At 37.8% G+C, this 21,675-nt stretch overlaps 1 protein-coding gene across 1 annotated transcript in view; it reads left to right on the top strand.

The window, feature by feature from the left end:
* Window positions 1-21,675, top strand: part of LOC127447421 (N-chimaerin-like) — a 94,902-nt gene that overhangs the window by 44,292 nt on the left and 28,935 nt on the right. Inside the window, exon 7 of the mRNA XM_051709302.1 lies at window positions 20,215-20,292. Coding sequence (XP_051565262.1) covers window positions 20,215-20,292 — 78 coding nt within the window. The remainder of the gene's footprint in view (window positions 1-20,214; window positions 20,293-21,675) is intronic.

The following is a 21,675-nucleotide window of genomic DNA, read 5'->3' as shown; positions in this document are numbered from 1 at the left end:
GGTTCTTTTAATTGTGATGATTTTGGCTCACATTTAACAAAAACCCACCAATTCACTATCTCAAAAAATTAGAATATGGTGACATGCCAATCAGCTAATCAACTCAAAACACCTGCAAAGGTTTCCTGAGCCTTCAAAATGGTCTCTCAGTTTGGTTCACTAGGCAACACAATCATGGGGAAGACTGCTGATCTGACAGTTGTCCAGAAGACAATCATTGACACCCTTCACAAGGAGGGTAAGCCACAAACATTCATTGCCAAAGAAGCTGGCTGTGCACAGAGTGCTGTATCCAAGCATGTAAACAAAAAGTTGAGTGGAAGGAAAAAGTGTGGAAGAAAAAGATGCACAACCAACCGAGAGAACCGCAGCCTTATGAGGATTGTCAAGCAAAATCGATTCAAGAATTTGGGTGAACTTCACAAGGAATGGACTGAGGCTGGGGTCAAGGCATCAACCACACACAGACATGTCAAGGAATTTGGCTACAGTTGTCGTATTCCTCTTGTTAAGCCACTCCTGAACCACAGACAACATCAGAGGCGTCTTACCTGGGCTAAGGAGAAGAAAAACTGGACTGTTGCCCAGTGGTCCAAAGTCCTCTTTTCAGATGAGAGCAAGTTTTGTATTTCATTTGGAAACCAAGGTCCTAGAGTCTGGAGGAAGGGTGGAGAAGCTCATAGCCCAAGTTGCTTGAAGTCCAGTGTTAAGTTTCCACAGTCTGTGATGATTTGGGGTGCAATGTCATCTGCTGGTGTTGGTCCATTGTGTTTTTTGAAAACCAAAGTCACTGCACCCGTTTACCAAGAAATTTTAGAGCACTTCATGCTTCCTTCTGCTGACCAGCTTTTAAAGATGCTGATTTCATTTTCCAGCAGGATTTGGCACCTGCCCACACTGCCAAAAGCACCAAAAGTTGGTTAAATGACCATGGTGTTGGTGTGCTTGACTGGCCAGCAAACTCACCAGACCTGAACCCCATAGACAATCTATGGGGTATTGTCAAGAGGAAAATGAGAAACAAGAGACCAAAAAATGCAGATGAGCTGAAGGCCACTGTCAAAGAAACCTGGGCTTCCATACCACCTCAGCAGTGCCACAAACTGATCACCTCCATGCCACGCCGAATTGAGGTAGTAATTAAAGCAAAAGGAGCCCCTACCAAGTATTGAGTACATATACAGTAAATGAACATACTTTCCAGAAGGCCAACAATTCACTAAAAATGTTTTTTTTATTGGTCTTATGATGTATTCTAATTTTTTGAGATAGTGAATTGGTGGGTTTTTGTTAAATGTGAGCCAAAATCATCACAATTAAAAGAACCAAAGACTTAAACTACTTCAGTCTGTGTGCATTGAATTTATTTAATACACGAGTTTCGCAATTTGAGTTGAATTACTGAAATAAATGAACTTTTCCACGACATTCTAATTTATTGAGATGCACCTGTATATATATATATGTGGATATATTAGGGATGGAACGACACCATTTTTTCCTCTTCCTATCCGATTCCGATACCAGTGTTGTTTTTTTCCTAATGAGTTTAGAACATCTATAATTCATTATGTGGAAATGATTGGGAGTACTCTTTGTGTAAAGAAACAAAACCCTCTAACAATACATCATTTCATTATAAAATAGGAAAACAATTACAAAAGAGCATGTGCAAAACTTTGTTAACTAGTCTGCAGGATGCAGCAGCAAAAATAACTGTAATTCCATTGAAAGTCTTCAGTAGAAAAGAAGCCAGTTCTCTTTACACATTTTAACTTGTATCTGGACTTGTAAATGGTTTATGTATCTCTCTCTCTCTCTCTCTCTCTCTCTCTCTCTCTCTCTCTCTCTCTCTCTCTCTTTATTTATTTATTTATTATTTATTTCATTTTAGTTTTATTAGTATATCAATCCACTTTTCAATCACAGTAATTTCAATCTATTACAATTTTATTGTAATTTATAATAATAATAACAATAATTTTACAATACATTGGTGATTAAATTTTAGTTGTAATTTCTTGAGGCTTTTATTTTGAAGTCTGGTGCTGAGTGCTCCAGGAAGTCTGTGTTTATGTGTTTGTTTGTAGGCTAATTGACAGTAGTGTAATACGCTTCTCATTCAACATCTGGTAAAATCCTTGTCCGGTGTCGTTCTCAATGCATGTTATAGGCGGCCCGAACTATTGATTATCTACATCTGAGATGGAGTTTGTGTGGAGTGACCACATATTGCATTGAGCAGCATATGACGAGTTTATTTGTTTGTCGGCAGAGCGGCACTTGTTCAGTAAAGCATGCTGCCAGAGACTACTTAGCTGTGCATGCTGACTGTATATGTATTATTAAACACAGCCTTTTGCAATTCACAAAGCTTTTGGATGACTGTAAGAGCCTGCATAAAATGCGCGAGTTATATGGACTACTTTAATGTTGATTTGAAGGTTATTTATGTAATTATTTGAGCTTGACAGTATCTTCAATGATCAACATGCAGTATCGGATTTGGATTGGGCTCGTCGGACCGATACCCGATCCGGGTATAAACGTCAGTATCGGACCAGATACAGATCCAGGTATCGGTGCCATCCCTAATATATATATATATATAAGTTTGGAATAATGTACAGGTTTTGCTCTTATGGAAAGAAATTGGTACTTTTATTCACCAAAGTGGCATTCAACTGATCACAATGTATAGTCAGGACATTAATAACGTGAAAAATTACTATTGCAATTAAAAAAAGAAAAAAAATGTTCAGAACTTCTTAAACGACTTCAAAGAGTTCTCATAAAAAAATCCTCCACGTGCAGCAATGACAGCTTTGCAGATCTTTGGCATTCTAGCTGTCAGTTTGTCCAGATACTCAGGTGACATTTCACCCCACACTTCCTGTAGCACTTGCCATAGATGTGACTGTCTTGTCGGGCACTTCTCACGCACCTTACAGTCTAGCTGATCCCACAAAAGCTCAATGGGATTAAGATCCAGAACACACTTTTCCAATTATCTGTTGTCCAATGTCTGTGTTTCTTTGCCCACTCTAACCTTTTCTTTTTGTTTTTCTGTTTCAAAAGTGGCTTTTTCTTTGCAATTCTTCCCATAAGGCCTGCACCCCTGAGTCTTCTCTTTACTGTTGTACATGAAACTGGTGTTGAGCGGGTAGAATTCAATGAAGCTGTCAGCAGAGGACATGTGAGGCATCTATTTCTCAAACTAGAGACTCTGATGTACTTATCCTCTTGTTTATTTGTACATCTGACCTTCCACATCTCTTTCTGTCCTTGTTAGAGCCAGTTGTCTTTGAAGACTGTAGTGTACACCTTTGTATGAAATCATTGTATAGCCTTCATTCCTCAAAACAATGGTTGACTGACGAGTTTCTAGAGAAAGCTGTTTCTTTTTGGCCGTTTTTGACCTGATATTGACCTTAAGACATGCCAGTCTATTGCATACTGTGGCAACTCAAAAACAAACACAAAGACAATGTTAAGCTTCATGTAATGAACCAAATAGCTTTCAGCTGTGTTTGATATAATGGCAAATGAAAGTGATTTTCTAGTACCAAATTAGCAATTTAGCATGATTACTCAAGGATAAGGTGTTGGAGTGATGGCTGCTGGAAATGGGGCTCGTCTAGATTTGATCAAAAATTACTTTTTTCAAATAGTGATGGTGCTGACTATACTTTGTGATCAGTTGAATGACACTTCCTTCCGAAACAGCAAAATCTGTACATTATTCCAAACTTTTGGCCACCTGTGTGTGTGTGTGTATATATATGTATATGTATATATACTGTATATATATATATATATATATATATATATATATATATATATATATATATATATATATATATATATATATATATACACATACACACACTACCGGTCAAAAGATTTGAAACACTTGACTGAAATGTTTCTCATGATCTTAAAAATCTTTTGATCTGAAGGCGTATGCTTAAATGTTTGAAATTAGTTTTGTAGCCAAAAATATAATTGTGCCAACATATTAATTTATTTCATTACAAAACTAAAATTAAAAAAAAAAAAAAAAATATATATAATTTTTTGAAATGGATGACTTGGACCGAATAATAAAGAAAAGCAGCCAATAAGTGCCCAACATAGATGGGAACTCCTTCAATACTGTTTAAAAAGCATCCCAGGGTGATACCTCAAGAAGTTGGTTGAGAAAATGTCAAGAGTACATGTCTGCAAATTCTAGGCAAAGGGTGACTACTTTGAAGATGCTAAAATATAACACAGTTTTGATTTATTTTGGATTTTTTTAGTCACAACATAATTCCCATAGTTTCATTTATGTTATTCCATAGTTTTGATGACTTTACTATTATTCTAAAATGTGAAGAAAAAAAAGTCTAATAAAGAATGAGTGTGTTTCAGAACTTTTGACCAGTAGTGTATATATAGGCTTGGGGAGAGACGTATTACTTGTAACCGTGTTAGGTAATTAGTATACAAAAATTAGGTAACTGTAATCCGTTACAGCTACATAAAAACCCATTGTAATCAGATTACAGATACATTTTCAAAAAAATTGGGATTACTGTCAGGATTACAAGTTTTAATTTATGACAAAAGAAAAAGTGAATTTTCCTGATGTAAAGTGATACAGACAGCTGTTTGTTTGGAGTGAGAGATGGTTTAGATGCACGTTCTCTTCGGGTTTTCTCGCATGACTCACTTGAGTCAGGAGTGCCTCTTACTGTCGCATGCACAAATAACACCAGTCTCTCATCAGCACTCTGCTCTCGAGACAAACAGCTGCTTCATGGCCACAGAAGAACATGCATAATTTTCTTGGAAATTTCAACATTATTCTCTCTTTAAAAGAGAAAAGTGAAACAACATTGAAGTTCAGTGGAATTTATGCCTTCTAGCTGTGAAGATGCTCTCATTATCCAAGGACCTTAGAATTTGAAGGTAATAAGAGCCACACAGAAATCACATTAGCTAGGTTAGCTGAAATGTGTTAATATTAAAATGTGTTAAAATGAGTTAGCCCTCATAATTTGGTGGGAGCAGGAATAGCTGCCAATACTGACACGATCTGTGCATCATTGCTGGTAAAAACCCATAAGAAAATCCTGAAGGAACCCATGGCGGATCCTCTTCTGGGTTTTTAGACTACAAGCTGAACAGCTCTATTCCTATTGATATGACAGTATTTTGGTAAGGCTATAATTTTTTGGTTGGTGTCAGATCCTTGACACGATATGCCATGGTATAAACAGTATAGCAGATTCTGTACCGGTTAACACATTTCTGCTGCCCAAGTTCTAAAAGTAAATGTTCCGTGAGCACTTAACCAATCCACACTAATTGTACTTACTATTGAACTTACTGTAACTTACACTTACTGTACAAAAAAAAAGAAAAGATCCTTCTCTGTCTCCTTGAGAGCTTGGCAGTACAACACTGTAGATGTTGTTAAACTTTGTATGACAAATTGCTTGCTGTGTTCTTCATTTGTAAATCGCTTTGGATAACAGCGTCTGCTAAATGACTAAATGTTTATGTAAATTATCTTCTCTTCCAATGACACACTTTACACATTACATCTTTAACATCACACTAGTGTTGCATCACATGTTAGATTTCCACCAGCCAATTGAATAACACCAGACCATTTCTCAAATATCTGTAGTTTTATTATTCTGTTTGATTAATTTTCTTCCACCAAAACCTAATTTCTCACAGAACAAGACACTGCAGTAATTATAAGCCTGCAGTCACCGTTATACAATATTCCATTGAATGTTTATGATTCATGAATTACGCATGAGACTCTATATTAAACTCATTTGTTTAGATATCATCCAGAACCGTCTCTAGTGAAGATAAACACTTTGTATCCTTGAAGAGAGCTGTGATGTTGGAGCTGTGTCTGTATTTAGTTTGATGAATCATTTGAGCAGGTGAACAGGTTGAATGAGTCAGGCAGTAAAGAGGTTTTTAAGAGCATGGCCATTTCCAGAAATCACAGAGGATGTTCAGCAGTCTGGAAAGCAATGCTCATTTTCACAGGAAATGCACGTCACACTTAGCATGTACTCCTAAGGGAGTATAGCACTAAACTAAAGATGCTTTGACATATATAATGTGCTCTCATAGACATATCATAGGTGGATCATTCAACTAGAGGCCTCCAGCTGAAATTTTTTAGTTTGTTAATACTTTTTCTGAAGAAAGATAAACATAAATGATGATGAAAGCCAAAAAATGAAATGCCATTGATCAGTATTTACTGAGTAATCAGTTTTTTTGTGACAATGACAATTTTTGCCCATTATTTTAAAGCAAACCTACAGGTAAAAAAAAAAAAAAACCTTTTGAAAGGTGGCAGCATCATTATTTTATTTTTACAAGGACACAGGTAGGTCTGTTACTAAAATCAGTTGACAAAACAGATTTTTCTGTGTTGTTCTTCTAAAGTAGGAGTGCCTATAACTACAGAATTATCTTATCTTAATATCCTATTTCAAAAGAAGGAGGTGCAACTCTCACTCTTTAAGCAAAAATAGATCCATAATTTTTTTAAATTAAAAATACATAATATTTTGGCCACCCTCAGAGCCTTCATTCAGACATATCTTTTTATACAAATGTTTTTTTTTTTTTTTTTTTTTTTTTTTCTCCAATTTGGCATGCCCAATTCCCAATGTGCTCTAAGTCCTCGTGGTGGCGTAGTGACTCGCCTCAATCCGGGTGGCGGAGGACGAATCTCAGTTGCCTCCGCGTCTGAGACAGTCAATCCATGCATCTTATCACGTGACTTGTTGAGTGCGTTATTGATCACGTGGCTTGAGACCTAACGCGTGTGGAGGCCCACGCTGTTCTCCGCGGCATCAACGCACAACTCACCACATGCCCCACCGAGAGCGAGAACCACATTATAGCGACCACGAGGAGGTTAACCCAACGTCACTCTACCCACCCTAGCAACCGGGCCAATTGGTTGCTTAGGTAGCCTGACTGGAGTCACTCAGCACACCCTGGATTCGAACTTGCGAGTGTGGTAGTCAGCGTCTTTTCTTGCTGAACTACCCAGGCCTCCTCAAGAAATTATATTTTGCATATACTGTAGATAGGAAAGCCTATTTTTATGGCCATTAAGATTTTTACATTTTGTGACATTATTTTTATGACAGTTACACACATTTTACCTCCTAATTCTCATTACTGCAATGCAAAAACAATATGGTCATTATGATACTCTCATTACAGAAACGTGAAAAAATATATATATTATTTAAATTTATGCATCATAGTAGCACTCGCTTAATATAGCCTTTAATTTTCGCTGATTTTAATAAATAATAATAATAATAATAATAATAGTAATTGTACAACAGCTGTAATGCAGTAAAAATGAATGTTACGGTAATGAGAATCATCATTGAAAACCATAGAAATATTTTCTTGAGAATCGCCCAACTGCACTCTCTTTTCTTCTCACAACATAAAAAAATTTCATCACAAATCAATACAATTTATTTCTTTGTTTAATAAGTATCTATGTAAAAGTGGGGTAGTATACAGTCATTTGTATATTATTTGGTCTTTTGGATGCTGGTCATTTTCACAAAATTAACCCTTTCAGGGACATACAAGACCCCTCCCCTTTGGGTCACCCTGTTTGCGATAACGACAGTACATTTTCCATTACTTAGATATCAGAAGCAAGCATTCTAGTGATATATAGGTACAACCACTTTACCAGTCCTTTCAGCACTGTATCTAAGTGTATATGTGTGTGTTTCTGTCCTTGTTCTCCTGTCATGCGGGGGAGACAGGAATGTAGCTGAGTTGCGTAACACAATCGATCGGCAGTACAGTGTGTGACAACCAGAGGAAGCAAAAAAGAAAGTAGAAGGAGAGATAGAGATAGAGGAGCAGGACTCATGTCTCACAGTTCTGCTTTAAACTGCTTTAAACTCAAGGTGACTGTACTTCACAGCTGTACACTCCCCTCTCTCACAGCACCATTCTAATCTTAACGCCACCTTCAATACTTACTGCACATTCTAAACACTCCACTATCAGTTCAAACACCTCAACAGAATCCTTAAGATTCTGAAAGAACTTTCCATATTAGAGGCAGAATGTAATTCACATCCTTTGATGTGTGTTTTAAACAGGATCCCAGTTCTGATTCTGATTCCTTGATGGTTCCGTTAAAGATTCTTACTTTTGAGGAAGAAAAATGTTGCCCTCAGTAGTCAGTTTCCAAGTGATGAGGTCATTTCATATTTTGACAGAGCAGATATAATGAATCAGAAATAAATGTAATACAGTTTTTGCTATATGTGTGTTTACACAGACTTTTTAGAGGCATAAATGCAATCCAGAAATTGGTCCTGTTGTAACTATAACATTTCATTCATTATTTTTAATAACTATTTTTTTATCAAACAAAACTTGTAATGTATAGGCCTTTCTTAAATACACATTGTCATATGAATAACCAGTCAGTCAGTAACTGTTCTGCTTATTTCAAGTGTCCAGACATTACACAGTAACAGTTCTTGTTTCATTTCGAGCTGGACATGATGGTAGACAGATTCACTAAGGAGAACTGGCTCATAAAGGCCCGGCATACTCACGGAGAAGTGCTTCTTTGCTCAGAGCCAACAAGCAGTTTGAAAGAGTTGAGCAACGACATACTGTTTGCAAACATTCAGACACCGGCAACAGCTGGGGAGGTGTTTAGAGGAGCATTTAAATATGAGGATGCACAAGACTACATGTAAAACATTAACTAATGGGACATTAAAATGTGTTATCAATGACTTCATGCCTCATTCTATGAGTAGAATTCACATCCACACCGCTAGGTGTCAGTGTCCAAGATGACAAATTCAAAAAATGACTGAGTGCACCTTTAACAGTTGGCCAATGTAGCACCGATAAAATTGGGTACATTTTTCTTGGTTCTACTCAGCCCTCTAGCTGCTGCATTATTAACCAACTGAAGCTTTTTTTTTTTGAACCTGCAGAACATCCACCTAGCAGTGCATTACAATAATGTAGTCTTGAGGTCATCAACGCATAAATTATCTTGTCTTCATCAGAAACATAGAGCATGTGTCATAACTTAGCAATATTTCTGAAGTGGAAGAATGTTGTCCTACAAACATTGGAAATGTGATTTTCAAAGGATAGATTGCTAACAAACACAACAGCTAAGTTCTTAACTGTAGAGGACGATGTAACAGTACATCCATCGAGAGACCAATTATATTCTAGCGTCTTATTTTTAGAGGTTTGTGGTCCAATAATTAATACCTCTGTTTTGTCAGAATTGAGTAGAAGAATTTTTTTTGCCATACACTCTGCTAACTTGGAGAATTTGGAAATTTCATCAGGTCTCAATGAAATATAAAACTGAGTATTGTTGGCATAACAGTGAAAATGAATTCAATTGTTCCTGATAATGTCTCCCAAGAGAAGCATATACAAGGAGAAAAGCAGAGGACCTAATACTGAGTGCTGCGGGACTCCAAACTTCTACTTCATCTGAAAATTCCTTGTTGTTTATTTACACAAACAAGTCAAGTCGGGTCAAGTGGCTTTTATTGTCATTTCAACCATATACAGCTAGTACAGTACACAGTGAAAAGAAACAACATTCCTCCAGGACCATGGTGCTACATAAAAACAACATGAAACAACATAAAACAAACACAGAACTACATGAGACTACACAGAACTAAAAGACCTACACATTTCTACATAAAGTGCATGTGCAAACATGTGCAAACAGTACAAGACGGTACAAAAATTGCTTAAACAGGACAACAGGCACAGTAAGAGACAGTGCAGCCCCGACCTGTACATAGTTCTAGTGTCAACTTCAACTTGGTAGCAGTAGGATAAATAGGACCTAAACCATGCTAATGCCTGGCCACACATGCCAACATAATTCTCAAGCCTATCCAAGAGAATGTTGAGATCTACGGTGTCTTTGGCAAAACCAAGATCTAAAAGCACTAGAAGAGAGATGCATTCAAGGTCAGATGATAAAAGCAAGTCATTTGTAACTCTGATAAGTACAGTCTATGTACTATGATGGGGCCTAAATCCTGAGTGAAATTCTTCACAGATACAATTTCTTGGTAAAAATGTTCAGAGTTGGGAGGACACTACCTTTTCTAGTATTTTACACATAAATGGGAGATTTGAGATTGGTCTGTAATTAGCCAACTCTCCGGGATCAAGCTGTGATTTCTTGATAAGCGGTTTGATAACTGCCAGCTTGAAAGTTCTGGGGACATGTCCTAAATCTATTTAGAGACACTACCCTTCCATGCACCGCGAAACACCTGTACGTTTTTACTCTTCCACTTGCATTACATTTTCCAAGCTGCTCTCTTAAGAGTGAAGAGTTTAATCATTCTGCCACATCACAGAGCTTTCCCTTTAACTTTATTTAATTGTAGGGATGCGACACTATCTAAAGTGCTAGAGAAGACTATTCATATTTTCTGTGACTACATCAAGTTCTTCTGAATTTTATGGCTTATTGAGTATTTGAGACGGATCTGGAAGATTATAAGTAAAACTATCTTTAGTAGTTGAAAGAATAGTTCCATCCGATCAATAACATGTTGTAGATTGAGTGACCTTAGCTAAGCGCAACATGCAAGAGATGAGCTAATGATCAGAGAGGTTTTTTATCTGTGGCAGAATTGCTTTATTTTCAACATCAACTCCATAAAACAGAATTAAATCTAGCATATGATTGTGGCGATGAGTTGGTCCTGTCACATTTTGTCTGACCTCAATAGAGTTTAGAATATTGATAAATGCTTATCCCAGTGTATTATTTTCATTATCTATGTGAATGTTGAAGTCACCAACAATTAAAGCTCTATCCACTGCAACTACTAGATCTGACAGAAAATCTGCAAATTGTCTAAGGAAGTTTGTATAGGTCCTTGTGGCTCTGTATACAGTAGCCAGAGTACAAGACGACAGATATTTTTTACTTATATTAGATGTCACATTAAGCACTATGACTTCAAAAGAATTAAACTTGTATCCTGACCACTGAGTAACACCAAGAACATTACTGTAAATTGTAGCAACGCCTCCTCGACCCTTCAGGCGAGGCTCATGTTTAAAACAATAGCCTTTGGCCGTAGACTCATCTAAACTAATATATTCTTCTCATTTAAGCCAGGTTTCTGTCAAAGAAACTTAGAAGTACCTTCTTCTGCCTTAGAAGGTACCTGCAGGTTTAGGCACTACACAAGGCAATTTGCTAGGTTACTCTCACTCTTAAAATTATTTGAAACTTTGAAGAATGTTGGTATATAAATTCCAAAACCACTAGCGTATCAGCCAATGACAGTTTCAAATGCATTGATAGTAACATTTACATCTGTTTATACCAGCTCTTCTGATCTCATCCTCCTCTGTGTGTAAGAGCATTGGAGTTGATGGTGGTGGTGATGGTAAGAAAATAATTAAACATTCCAAGTGTAGCCCGGTCTCTCAGTTCCAGTTTATGTATTCATTCATCATAAATGGTGTTCAGAGTGTTTGCCAAACCGTTTCGTTGCCTGCGCTGAGATTATGCATCACTCTGTTCTTATGTAACATTATATAACATAACACCCACATCAGCACAGCTCTTTGAGAAGGAAATATTTTTTCAAACTCAAGTGTGTTTGCGGGCACTGATGGAACGAAACCATTTTAATGATTGAAAGCCTGTTCAAACCTCAGAGCAATATCATGATGTTATAATTAAAACTGGCATCCACATATCGCTCAGAGAAAACTGCGATTTTTAGCAGTGAAGAGAATGATGGTGGGATGAACAGGAAATAAGGTCGAGGAGGACAGTTTTCTCATGCAGATTCAACAGTTCAATTAACATTTTACATAACAAGAACATTTAATTATCTTAAATAATGTTTTTGCGTGGTTTAGGTTTTCTAAAACAAGGTTTGTATTTACAAGAGGTGGGTGATGTTAAATGGGTCAGATCTTGAGAAATCACACAGCTTGGATCTTTTGAGATAAAAGAGCTTCATATACTATGAAAATATACTACAACTTATCCAAATTGCCCAGTGAAAAAATACAATTAATTGACACTAAGCTGCACAATGGCTTGTCTGAAATTCAAAGTTTCTGTTGTCAGAAAACCAAAACATTAGCACAACTTCCCATATTTACATGTCAACGATGACTACTTACTGTTCAGCAACAAGTCACATTACATTTAGAAGCACAATAAAAGTTTGATTTCAGTTGGACTGAAACAATAATTGGTCTTTTTAAAATGTTATTGTATTGCATATGTTAGAGCTTGTGTCTGGAAAGGACACTTAGCTAAATGATGGTGAGGAAAATCCACGGCACTTTTATTACAAATAGTACTTTACAGGTTTAGTTAAAAAGGTAAATGTGAAAATGCTTAATGTGGCTAAAATAAATATTTCAGGTTCAATACAAGTTAAGCTCTATGGGCTGTATCTGTGACATGTTTATTACCACACAGAAAATAAGTAAGACTTATCCCTTCGTTATCCCTAAAAATAAAGTAATGCACTTTCTGGAATTCTCTGGGACAAATGTACAGCACTGCAACTAATCGTTTAAAGTGGTCATGACATGAGGAATCGCATTTTCCTTGATATTTTGACATAAGAGGTCAGTGTATTATAAAAACATACTGTAAGTTTCAGAACTCAAAACTTCCTCTCCAAATCAAAAAGAGCATTTGTTGTTTCTGCTCTGCAAAAACATACGTAATCATTGTGGTGAACTGATAGAGTGTCAGAGGTTCTTCAACACTGGAATGTTGGTACTTTTGTTACTGCAGTTTGCTTTTAACCAATGAAAAGAAGATGTCAAGTAAATTCCCCAGACGTGGTTGTGTATCTGGTTGTGGAATCTCTGCATAGCCTTCTAAAGGACCCCAACGTGAAGAATGAGTGGCTGATTTAAACAAAGTTCCTGAACGCGTCAGTATGGGATTATATGTTTTGTTCGGGACATTTATCCAAGGATTTTTTTGAGAACTTTTATGATTCAGAATTTGCAAAGAAACTTACACAGATGAGCCAAAACATTATGACCACCTGCCTAATATGCTGTTGGTCATCCGTGTGCCGCCAAAACAGCGCCGACCTGCCAAGGCATAGACTCTACAAGACCCCTGAAGGTGTCCTGTGGTATTTGGCACCAAGAAATTAGCAGCAGATACTTCAAGTCCTGTAAGTTGCGAGGTGGAGCCACCGTGGATCGGACTTGTTGGTCCAGCACATTTCGCAGATGCTCAGTCGGATTGAGATTTGGGGAATTTATAGGCCAGGGCAACACCTTAAACTCTTCATCATGTTCCTCAAACCATTCCTGAAGAATGTGTGCAGTGTGGCAGGGCGCATTATCCTGCTGAAAGAGGCCACTGCCATCAGGGAATACCATTGCCATGAAGGGGTGTACCTGGTCTGCAACGATGTTTAGGTAGGTGACACATGTCAAATTGACCTCCACATGAATGGCCGGACCCAGGGTTTCCCAGCAGAACATTACCCAGAGCATCACACTCCCTCCACTGGCTTGTCGTCTTCCCACAGTGCATCTTGGTGCCATCACTTCCCCTGGTAAACGGTGCACACGTACATGGCAGTCCACGTGATGTAAAAGAAAACGGGACTCATCGGACCAGGCGACCTTCTTCTACTGCTCCAAGGTCCTGTTCCGACGCTCACATGCCCATTGTAGGTGTGTTCAACAGTGGACAGGGGTCATCACGGGTACCAGTCTGTAGCCCCATACGCAGCAGAATGTGATGCATTGTGCGATTCACCATTAACATTTTCGGTGACTTGTGTCACAGTACACCTTCTGTCGGTTCAGACCAAACGGGATAGCCTTTGTTGCCCTTGTGCATCGATGAGCCTTGGGCACCCAACACCCTGTCGCAGGTTTGTCCCTCCTTGGACCTCTGTCATCACTGCTGATTGGGAGCACCTCACAAGCCTTGCCGTTTCAGAGATGCTCTGACCCAGTCATCTGGCCATAACAATTTGGCCCTTGTCAAAGTCGCTCAGGTCTTTACTCCTGCCCATTTCTCCTGTATTCAACACGTGGACTACAAGAACTAATTGTCCGCTTACCATCTAATTTACCCAGACCATGACATGTGGCCTTGTTAGGAGATGATCAGTGTTATTTGCTTCACCTGTGAATGGTCATAATGCTTTTGCTCATCAGTGAATATTGAAAGATGAAGCAGTGCCAACTATATCAACATGACAGTAATGCTGGTGAGTAACAAATGTAATACTACTGTTTCATCTGTTTGTACTTGTTTGATATGTAAGTAATTGTATCGTCAGCAATGTTTATTGCAAAAAAGACCATGATCAGGACTCTATGTGGAGTGGATGTGCTTATTACACAGTTACTTGACAAAGAAATACAGCATTACTCACAAAATATTAATGTGTAATTGAATTATTTTATTATGTAAGAAGAACACGTTGCGAGGAGCACAACGAAAAACAGTGGTAAAGTGTACGCTTGTAAGGCTGCTGTCTCATCTATCTCGTATTAGCTAGGACGTATTTTGGCCGAAATGAACGCATCGGTACACCCATTGTCCCGTATTTAAGCAGCAAAGCAGTCAAGGCAGCATGACCCCTTTTAAAACATGAAACTTCTTTCACATTTTTGAAACTTAAAAAGAATAACCACAACACTTAAACATGAGAATAATATGATAGTCAACAACCAACCTTTTTGAAACTGCCAAAGGTCCATTCAACCTAAGAATGAACCTTTGAATGGCTTACTTATAGTTATCTCTGCATATTAAGCTGAGATAGCCGAAAGTATTTCAATATTAGGAGGACATCACAGACCAGAATATGAACAAATATGGCCAAATTGTGTTTTTTTTGTGTTTGATTCTGTGCATGTTTTTTCACCCTCTCTATGGGCTAATATAGCTCAGAGAATGTCATACTCATCTAAACCATCAGGTGTTTGGTGTCGAAGTGTATGAGCGATCCCTCAAACAGATGGACTTTCACTGGTCTCGTTTTGGGAGAAGAAAGGAAAGGGGCTACAATTAGCCATTCTTTGCCTCCGCCTGTTTTATGACCAGCGTTTTGCTCCAGACACATTTGGGAAACCAGAAGATCAATCTTGTCAATTAGTGATCAGTCAAAATTCCACTTCCTGCCAGACAGATGGCTAGACACAGCGGTCCTCAAACTTCCTGCTGCTGCCACGTAGGGCAGCCATATCTATATGAAAGGATTCGGGTCGCTGTGTGAACCTACCTGGTGCAGGTATCCATCAGGGTGTGAGGGTTTCGTCAGGTGTGCTGGGGTATCGGCAGCACTGAAGGTTTCAAAGCTGAGTGTTTCATCTTGGCTCCAGCAGTTTCATATTCTCTGCCTCCGTTTGGCTTATTGATCTGGAAGTCAACGGGTGGGAGGTATCTTAACCAGCACTCCGTTTGTGCTCTTTGCTCACTAGGGTTGCAAAGAATCGAGTCCTCTGTTATTGATCAAAGGAAAACACATGATGTGTGTGTGTGTGTGTGTGTGGGCAGGTTTAAGTGGTTTATGAGGACTTTTTTTAGGTTAAAACTGGTAATGCTATAAATGTGGTTTATGAGGATATTTCTAGTGTCCCCATAATTAAAATCGCTTAAAAAAAACGTACTATATTTTATTGAAAATGTAAAAATGCAGAAAGTTTTTTGTGAGGGTTAGGTTTAGGGGTAGGGTTAGGGGACAGAATCTATAGTTTGTACAGTATAAAAATCATTATGTCTATGGAGAGCCCTCATAATGATAGCTGCACCAACATGTGTGTGTGTGTGTGTGTGTGTTGGCATGTCTGGATACAACTTACAGCTTTCAGAGGATATAGAGGATGAATAATCAGACTGAGACAAGAGAGAAAGATTGAGTCACAATTAATTTGATTTTAATTTTATTCAGAGACAATATAAAGGAGTAGATGGACCACTTAAAAAAATTGCAACCATTGTTGTCAGATATTGATAATTTGAAGTGTTATTGAAACTTAGTGTTAAAAGAATATTTTGGGTTCAATACAAGTTAAACCCAATCGACAGCATTTGTGGCATTATGTTGATTACCACAAAAATTTATTTCGACATGTCCCTTGTTTTCTTTATGCCATTTCATTTGCAATAATGTACTTTCCCATCACCGGCCATGTACACACGGGGATCTTGTGCAATCAATGGAGAAATGCAGTTCTCTCAAGGATTATTTGAAATAAAAGAACATCACAATAATGCTGGCACAGCACACACCCCTAAACACACATACAGAGCTCTGGTGTGGTGTTATAGATGCTGAATGAAGCATCACACATGGATCTAGATACTGTATGTCTTAAATCTGAGATTAATTAAGAATGAAACTGACTGAGATCAGATATAATAAATAGGGGACAAAACACTGAAACAAAGACACTGATTACAAGTAATCTCTGTCTGATCTTTTTGCAAATGATCCACAACCTTTTGGCTGGTGCTGTCATTGTGATTTATGAAGGCAGATCTAGAGTATCAGAGGGGATAGGGAGAAGGGGAAGGACTGTGATGTGCTTCTATATGAAGCAGGAAGTTTCTGGAAGGAGTTGCATTAAGGAAGATTACACAGTGAGCAGATCAGGCCTGGCAATGCTTAGTGTCCAATAAGGAAATTCAGTCCTTTTTTTTGGTAAAGGGATAATGTAGAGTCAGCCGGCCATTAACTCTAAATGAACCTAGAAGCGGCGGACTCTTGTATGATCCTGAATGACCGACTGACAGTACAGTATCGCATTTATTACATGGCTACTTACTAAATAAACACATACATGAAATGAATAATGAATTTGATATATATATACATATATATATATACATATATATATATACATATATATATATGTATATATATAATACACAGTGGCGAGAAAAATATGTGAACCCTTTAGAATAAGCTGGTTTTCTGCATTAATTGGTCAAAATGTAATCTCATCTTCATCAAAGTCACAAGTATAGACAAACGCAATGTGCTTAAGCTAACAACACACAAACAATTATAATCTTTCATGTCTTTATTGAACACATCCCATTAAACATTCACAGTGCTTTGGAAAAAGTAAATGAAACCTTGGATTTAATAACTGGTCTATCCTCCTTTGGCAGCAATTATTTCAACCAAGTGTTTCCAGTAGCTGTTGGTTAGACCTACACAACGTTCAGAAAGAATTTTGGACCATTCTTCCTTACAGAACTGCTTCAGTTCAGCCATATTCTTAGGATGTCTGGTGTGAACGGCTCTCTCTTGAGGTCATTCCACAGCATCTCTATTGGGTTAAAGTCTGGGCTCTGACTGGGCCAATCCAAGGTGTATTTTTTTTTTTTTTTTTTTTAAGCTGTTCTGTAGTGGATTTACTTCGATGTCATTGGGTCATTGTCCTGCTGCATCACCCAACTTCTACTTCTACAGGCTGGCACACAGCCACCCTGACATTATCCTGTAGAATATCTTGATTAACTTGGGAATTCATTTTTCCCTCGATGATGGCAAGCGATCCAGACCCCGAAGCAACAAAGCAGCAGCAAATCATGATGCTCCCTCCACTGTACTTCACCGTTGGGATGATGTTTTCATACTGGTCTGCGGTGCCCTTTTACGCGGTACGTAGTGCTGCGTGTTCTTCCTAAACAATTCAACCTTAGTTTCATCAGTCCGCAAAATATTTTCCAGTAGCATTGTGGAGTGTCAAGGTGGTCTTTGGAAAACTTCAGGCATGCAGAATTGTTTTTGTTGGAAAGCAGTGGCTTCCTTCGTGGTGTCCTGCCATGGACACCATGCCTGTTTAATGTTTTCCATATAGTAGACTCATAAACAGAGATGTTAACATGTTCCAATGATTCCTTCAAGTCTTTAGCTGCCACACTAGGGTTCTTTTATATCTCACTGAGCATTCTTCAGTGTGCCCTTTGAGTCATCTTGTGGACTGATGAATACCTAACCTTTATAGCTTTATGCGAAGCAAAAATTCCAGATTGTAGGTCTTCTGAAATTTCTTTTTTTACGAGGCATGGTCCATGTCAGCAGATGCTTCTTGTGAATTGAAAACTCAAAATTTTTGAGTGCTTTTTATAAGTCAAAGTAGCTCTAACCCACAATCTCGTTTCATTAATTGGATGCCCGGGTTGCCAACTCCTGACTCTTAACTTTTGTTGACATCTTTAGCCTAGGAATTCACTTACTTTTTCCACAGCACTGTGAATGTTTAGTGAAGTGTGTTCAATAAAGACATGAACGATTATAATTGTTTGTGTGTTGTTAGCTTAAGCATATTGTGCTTTGTCTATACATTTATGACCAATTAATGCAGAAAACCAGCTAAATCCAAGGGGTTCACAAACTTTCTTGCCACTGTATGTGTGTGTGTATATATATATATATATATACACTACATCGATCAGCCACAACATTAAAACCACTTGCCTAATATTATGTAGTCCCCCTTATTATGTAGTGACCCAGTCTGGCCATTGTCTGTTGACCTCTCTCATCAACAAGACGGTTCTGTCTGCAGAACTGTCGCTCACTGGATTTTTTTTGTTTTTGGCCCCATTCTGAGTAAATTCTACAGACTGTTATTCATGAAAATCCCAGGAGATCAGCAGTTACAGAAATACTCAAACCAGCCCATCTGGCACCAACAGTCATCCATGCAATTATCTAATCAGCCAATCGTGTGGCAGCAGTGCAGTGCATAAAATCATGCAGATATGTGTCAGGAGCTTCAGTTAATGTTCACATCAACCATCAGAATGGGGAAAAATGTGATCTCAGTGATTTGGACCGTGGCATGATTGTTGGTGCCTGATGTGCTGGTTTGAGTATTTCTGTTATTGCTGATCTCCTGGGATTTTCTGTATCAATACCAAGCCCTAATAATCATGATTTTATTTATATCCATCATTAATTACTTTTGCTTTGATTTAATTTTTTTGCATTAAAAGTACCTTTTTCTCAGTCTTGGACATAATTTAACTTCTGTTATTTTTTAGTAGTTTTTGAATCACTTTGCATAAAAATGTGTGTATCATAATATATGTTATCCACCAGAGTATTGTGATTATAAATTTCCCATCCCTAACGTAAGACATGAAACTAGCACAGTTACGTTAGGATGTCAGTTGCCTGCCACAGTTGTCAGTTATACAGTTTAATGGTCATTATGCATATGCGATGGACCAATCAGAATCACCTATTCCATAGAGAATAATAAGTATATAGTTTGGATTGTGGTTATAGTACATTCATAAGATGGGCTTTGTGCTTTTATTAGCGGAGTATGAGCTCATCCACCTCTCATGACTCATTCACCGCTCCTCACCGTCCCACTCCTTATCATCTACCCCTACGCTTGTCTTTCTCTCTCTCTCTCTCTGCCCACTTATGCAGTGGATTGGGGGGGTTGGTTGCTGTAGGGGCATGGTGTGCTTTCTGATAATCCCCGCCCAGCTCTGCTGGGATTGGCTGGTTTGAGCTGTGTAATTCAGTGTGACTGTCGCTGGGTTGTCCCCCGCCCGTCTCTCTCTCCCTCTCTCTTTGAGGCAGTGTTCCAGAGAGGATATCTGCTGTTCGCAGGCAGGACGGGATTAACTCAACAACTCATCTCACCTGCATATAGATGCCTAGGGAGCACGACACACAGGGGCTTCACACACACGCTGTCTCTGACACATTCAGGACCACAGAGGACGCTTTCACACCCATACACATACGTTTGTGGAGGAAACTCAGTTTGGGCTGTCTGGACTTGGGTTTTTGGTCTGTTTGGAGACTTAAATATTGGTTTGGCAACCTTATTCTCAGATTTCTGTTAAATTATGTTGATTGGTCTGTTAAGGCAGTCGTAGAAAGTTTATCTTGGAGTCTGTGCCATAGTCGGTCTCTTTGCCGTGGAGTCGGCACTTAAGCGTGTGAGATGCCGTCCCGCGAGTCCTACACACTCCATGAGGAGGAGAAGTCCCTGGTGCACAAGGCCAAGGCAGAGAGCAGGGAGCAGGGGATGGTGGCTGCGGCTCTGGGGATGAAGATGAGCCCTCAGAAACCTCCAGCCACTCTCTGGCAGCCTCTTAAACTGTTTGCTTATTCACAGCTCACCTCGCTGGTCCGCAGAGCCACGCTGAAGGAGAGCGAACGTGCACCCAAGTACGAGAAAGTCCACAACTTCAAGGTAAGACTCCGGCCTGGTTTAATGTTGATTATATGACTAAAACGTATTATGTTTACATCAAGATACATTTTCCAGAGAAGCCGAATTCTGTAAGATAATAGTATTTGTTTTCAGAGAATATTTCTTCAATGAAGTTTATTTTTCTTACTCTACTGAAATTGTTTTTTTTTTTTTTTGTTTTTTTTTTTTACCTCACTACATTTTGTTAGATTTTGGTTTAAATAATAATAATAATAAAAAATAATTATCAAAGGGGTAAGAAAAATAAACTTAATTCAAGATATTCATGATTATTTTACAGTTTTGGATTGTGTATTGTTTTTAGGATGTTTTTATAATTTTACTGGAAAATGAGACCAAAATACAACATTTGATGTTAAAAATATACTCATGAAAATTATTTTTGCCATGGGCTGTTATTATTAATTAATTAAGAATTAGCATTCATATGGTTAAAATAGAATAAAACTAATTTTGTTTATAGTCTGTCTCTTTGTGTTCACTTTGAAGATTTTCATGAAGCCTGTCTAGAGAACGCTAAAATTATATTTTGCATTCAGAAAATTAAGGTTACATTTAGCATAGTTACAATTTTTTTGCATTGTGAAATTATTGTCAGGACACACTCAAAAAATAATAGCAAATTTCCAGAAAATGTAATTTTGCAATTAAAAAAAAAATTTAAATTAGGTTAAAAGTGTTTTTTTTTTTTTTTTTTTTTTTTAAATTCAAATGTTTAAATCTAAAAAAATAAAAAAAGAATAAAAATCTCTCATTGATTTTTTTTACATTAAAATCGGAGTAAGGGAGTATTACTATGATGTAAAAAAATACTTAACAATTTAAATAATATTTATTTTCTTCTTTTTTTTTTTGTCATGTTGTTGTAATGAGAATATAATAATGGCCATCTTTTATTTGCATTGCGGTAATGAGAATTTGGGGGTAAAATTTGCGTAACTGTCATAAAAATAATAATGTTAAAAAATCTAAATGGTCCTAAAAAATTGGGTTCATTTTCAATATAATGTCTTATTTGTTTATTTTGGTTTTAGAGTAAAATAGGACCAGGACATTTTCTTGACTTTCATGACAATCACCCACTTACTGATAGTGGTGTATCAGAGTTGTATTGCATTTTTACAAAGCAAAATCAATTTTACAGTGATTCATTACAGTTTTCTGTAAATAGTTGCTTGTTGTGACACTTCTGGCACATATGAGGATGTTATGCAAATTCTACCCAAATGTGATTTAAATACGTCTCCAGGGATGTGTTGTTGCCGTAGTAGTGGGTGCAAGCTCAGGAGACGGTTTGTTAAAGTTACCATAGTTTGAGTAATGAATCTGTTTAAGACGGGTTATTTACAACCAGTTTAGCCA

The sequence above is a fragment of the Myxocyprinus asiaticus genome, chromosome 10 (genome assembly GCF_019703515.2).
Source record: "Myxocyprinus asiaticus isolate MX2 ecotype Aquarium Trade chromosome 10, UBuf_Myxa_2, whole genome shotgun sequence".
NCBI lineage: Eukaryota > Metazoa > Chordata > Actinopteri > Cypriniformes > Catostomidae > Myxocyprinus > Myxocyprinus asiaticus.
The sequence above is the reverse complement of the archived record's forward strand: the minus strand, read 5'-3'. Positions and strand labels throughout refer to the sequence as shown.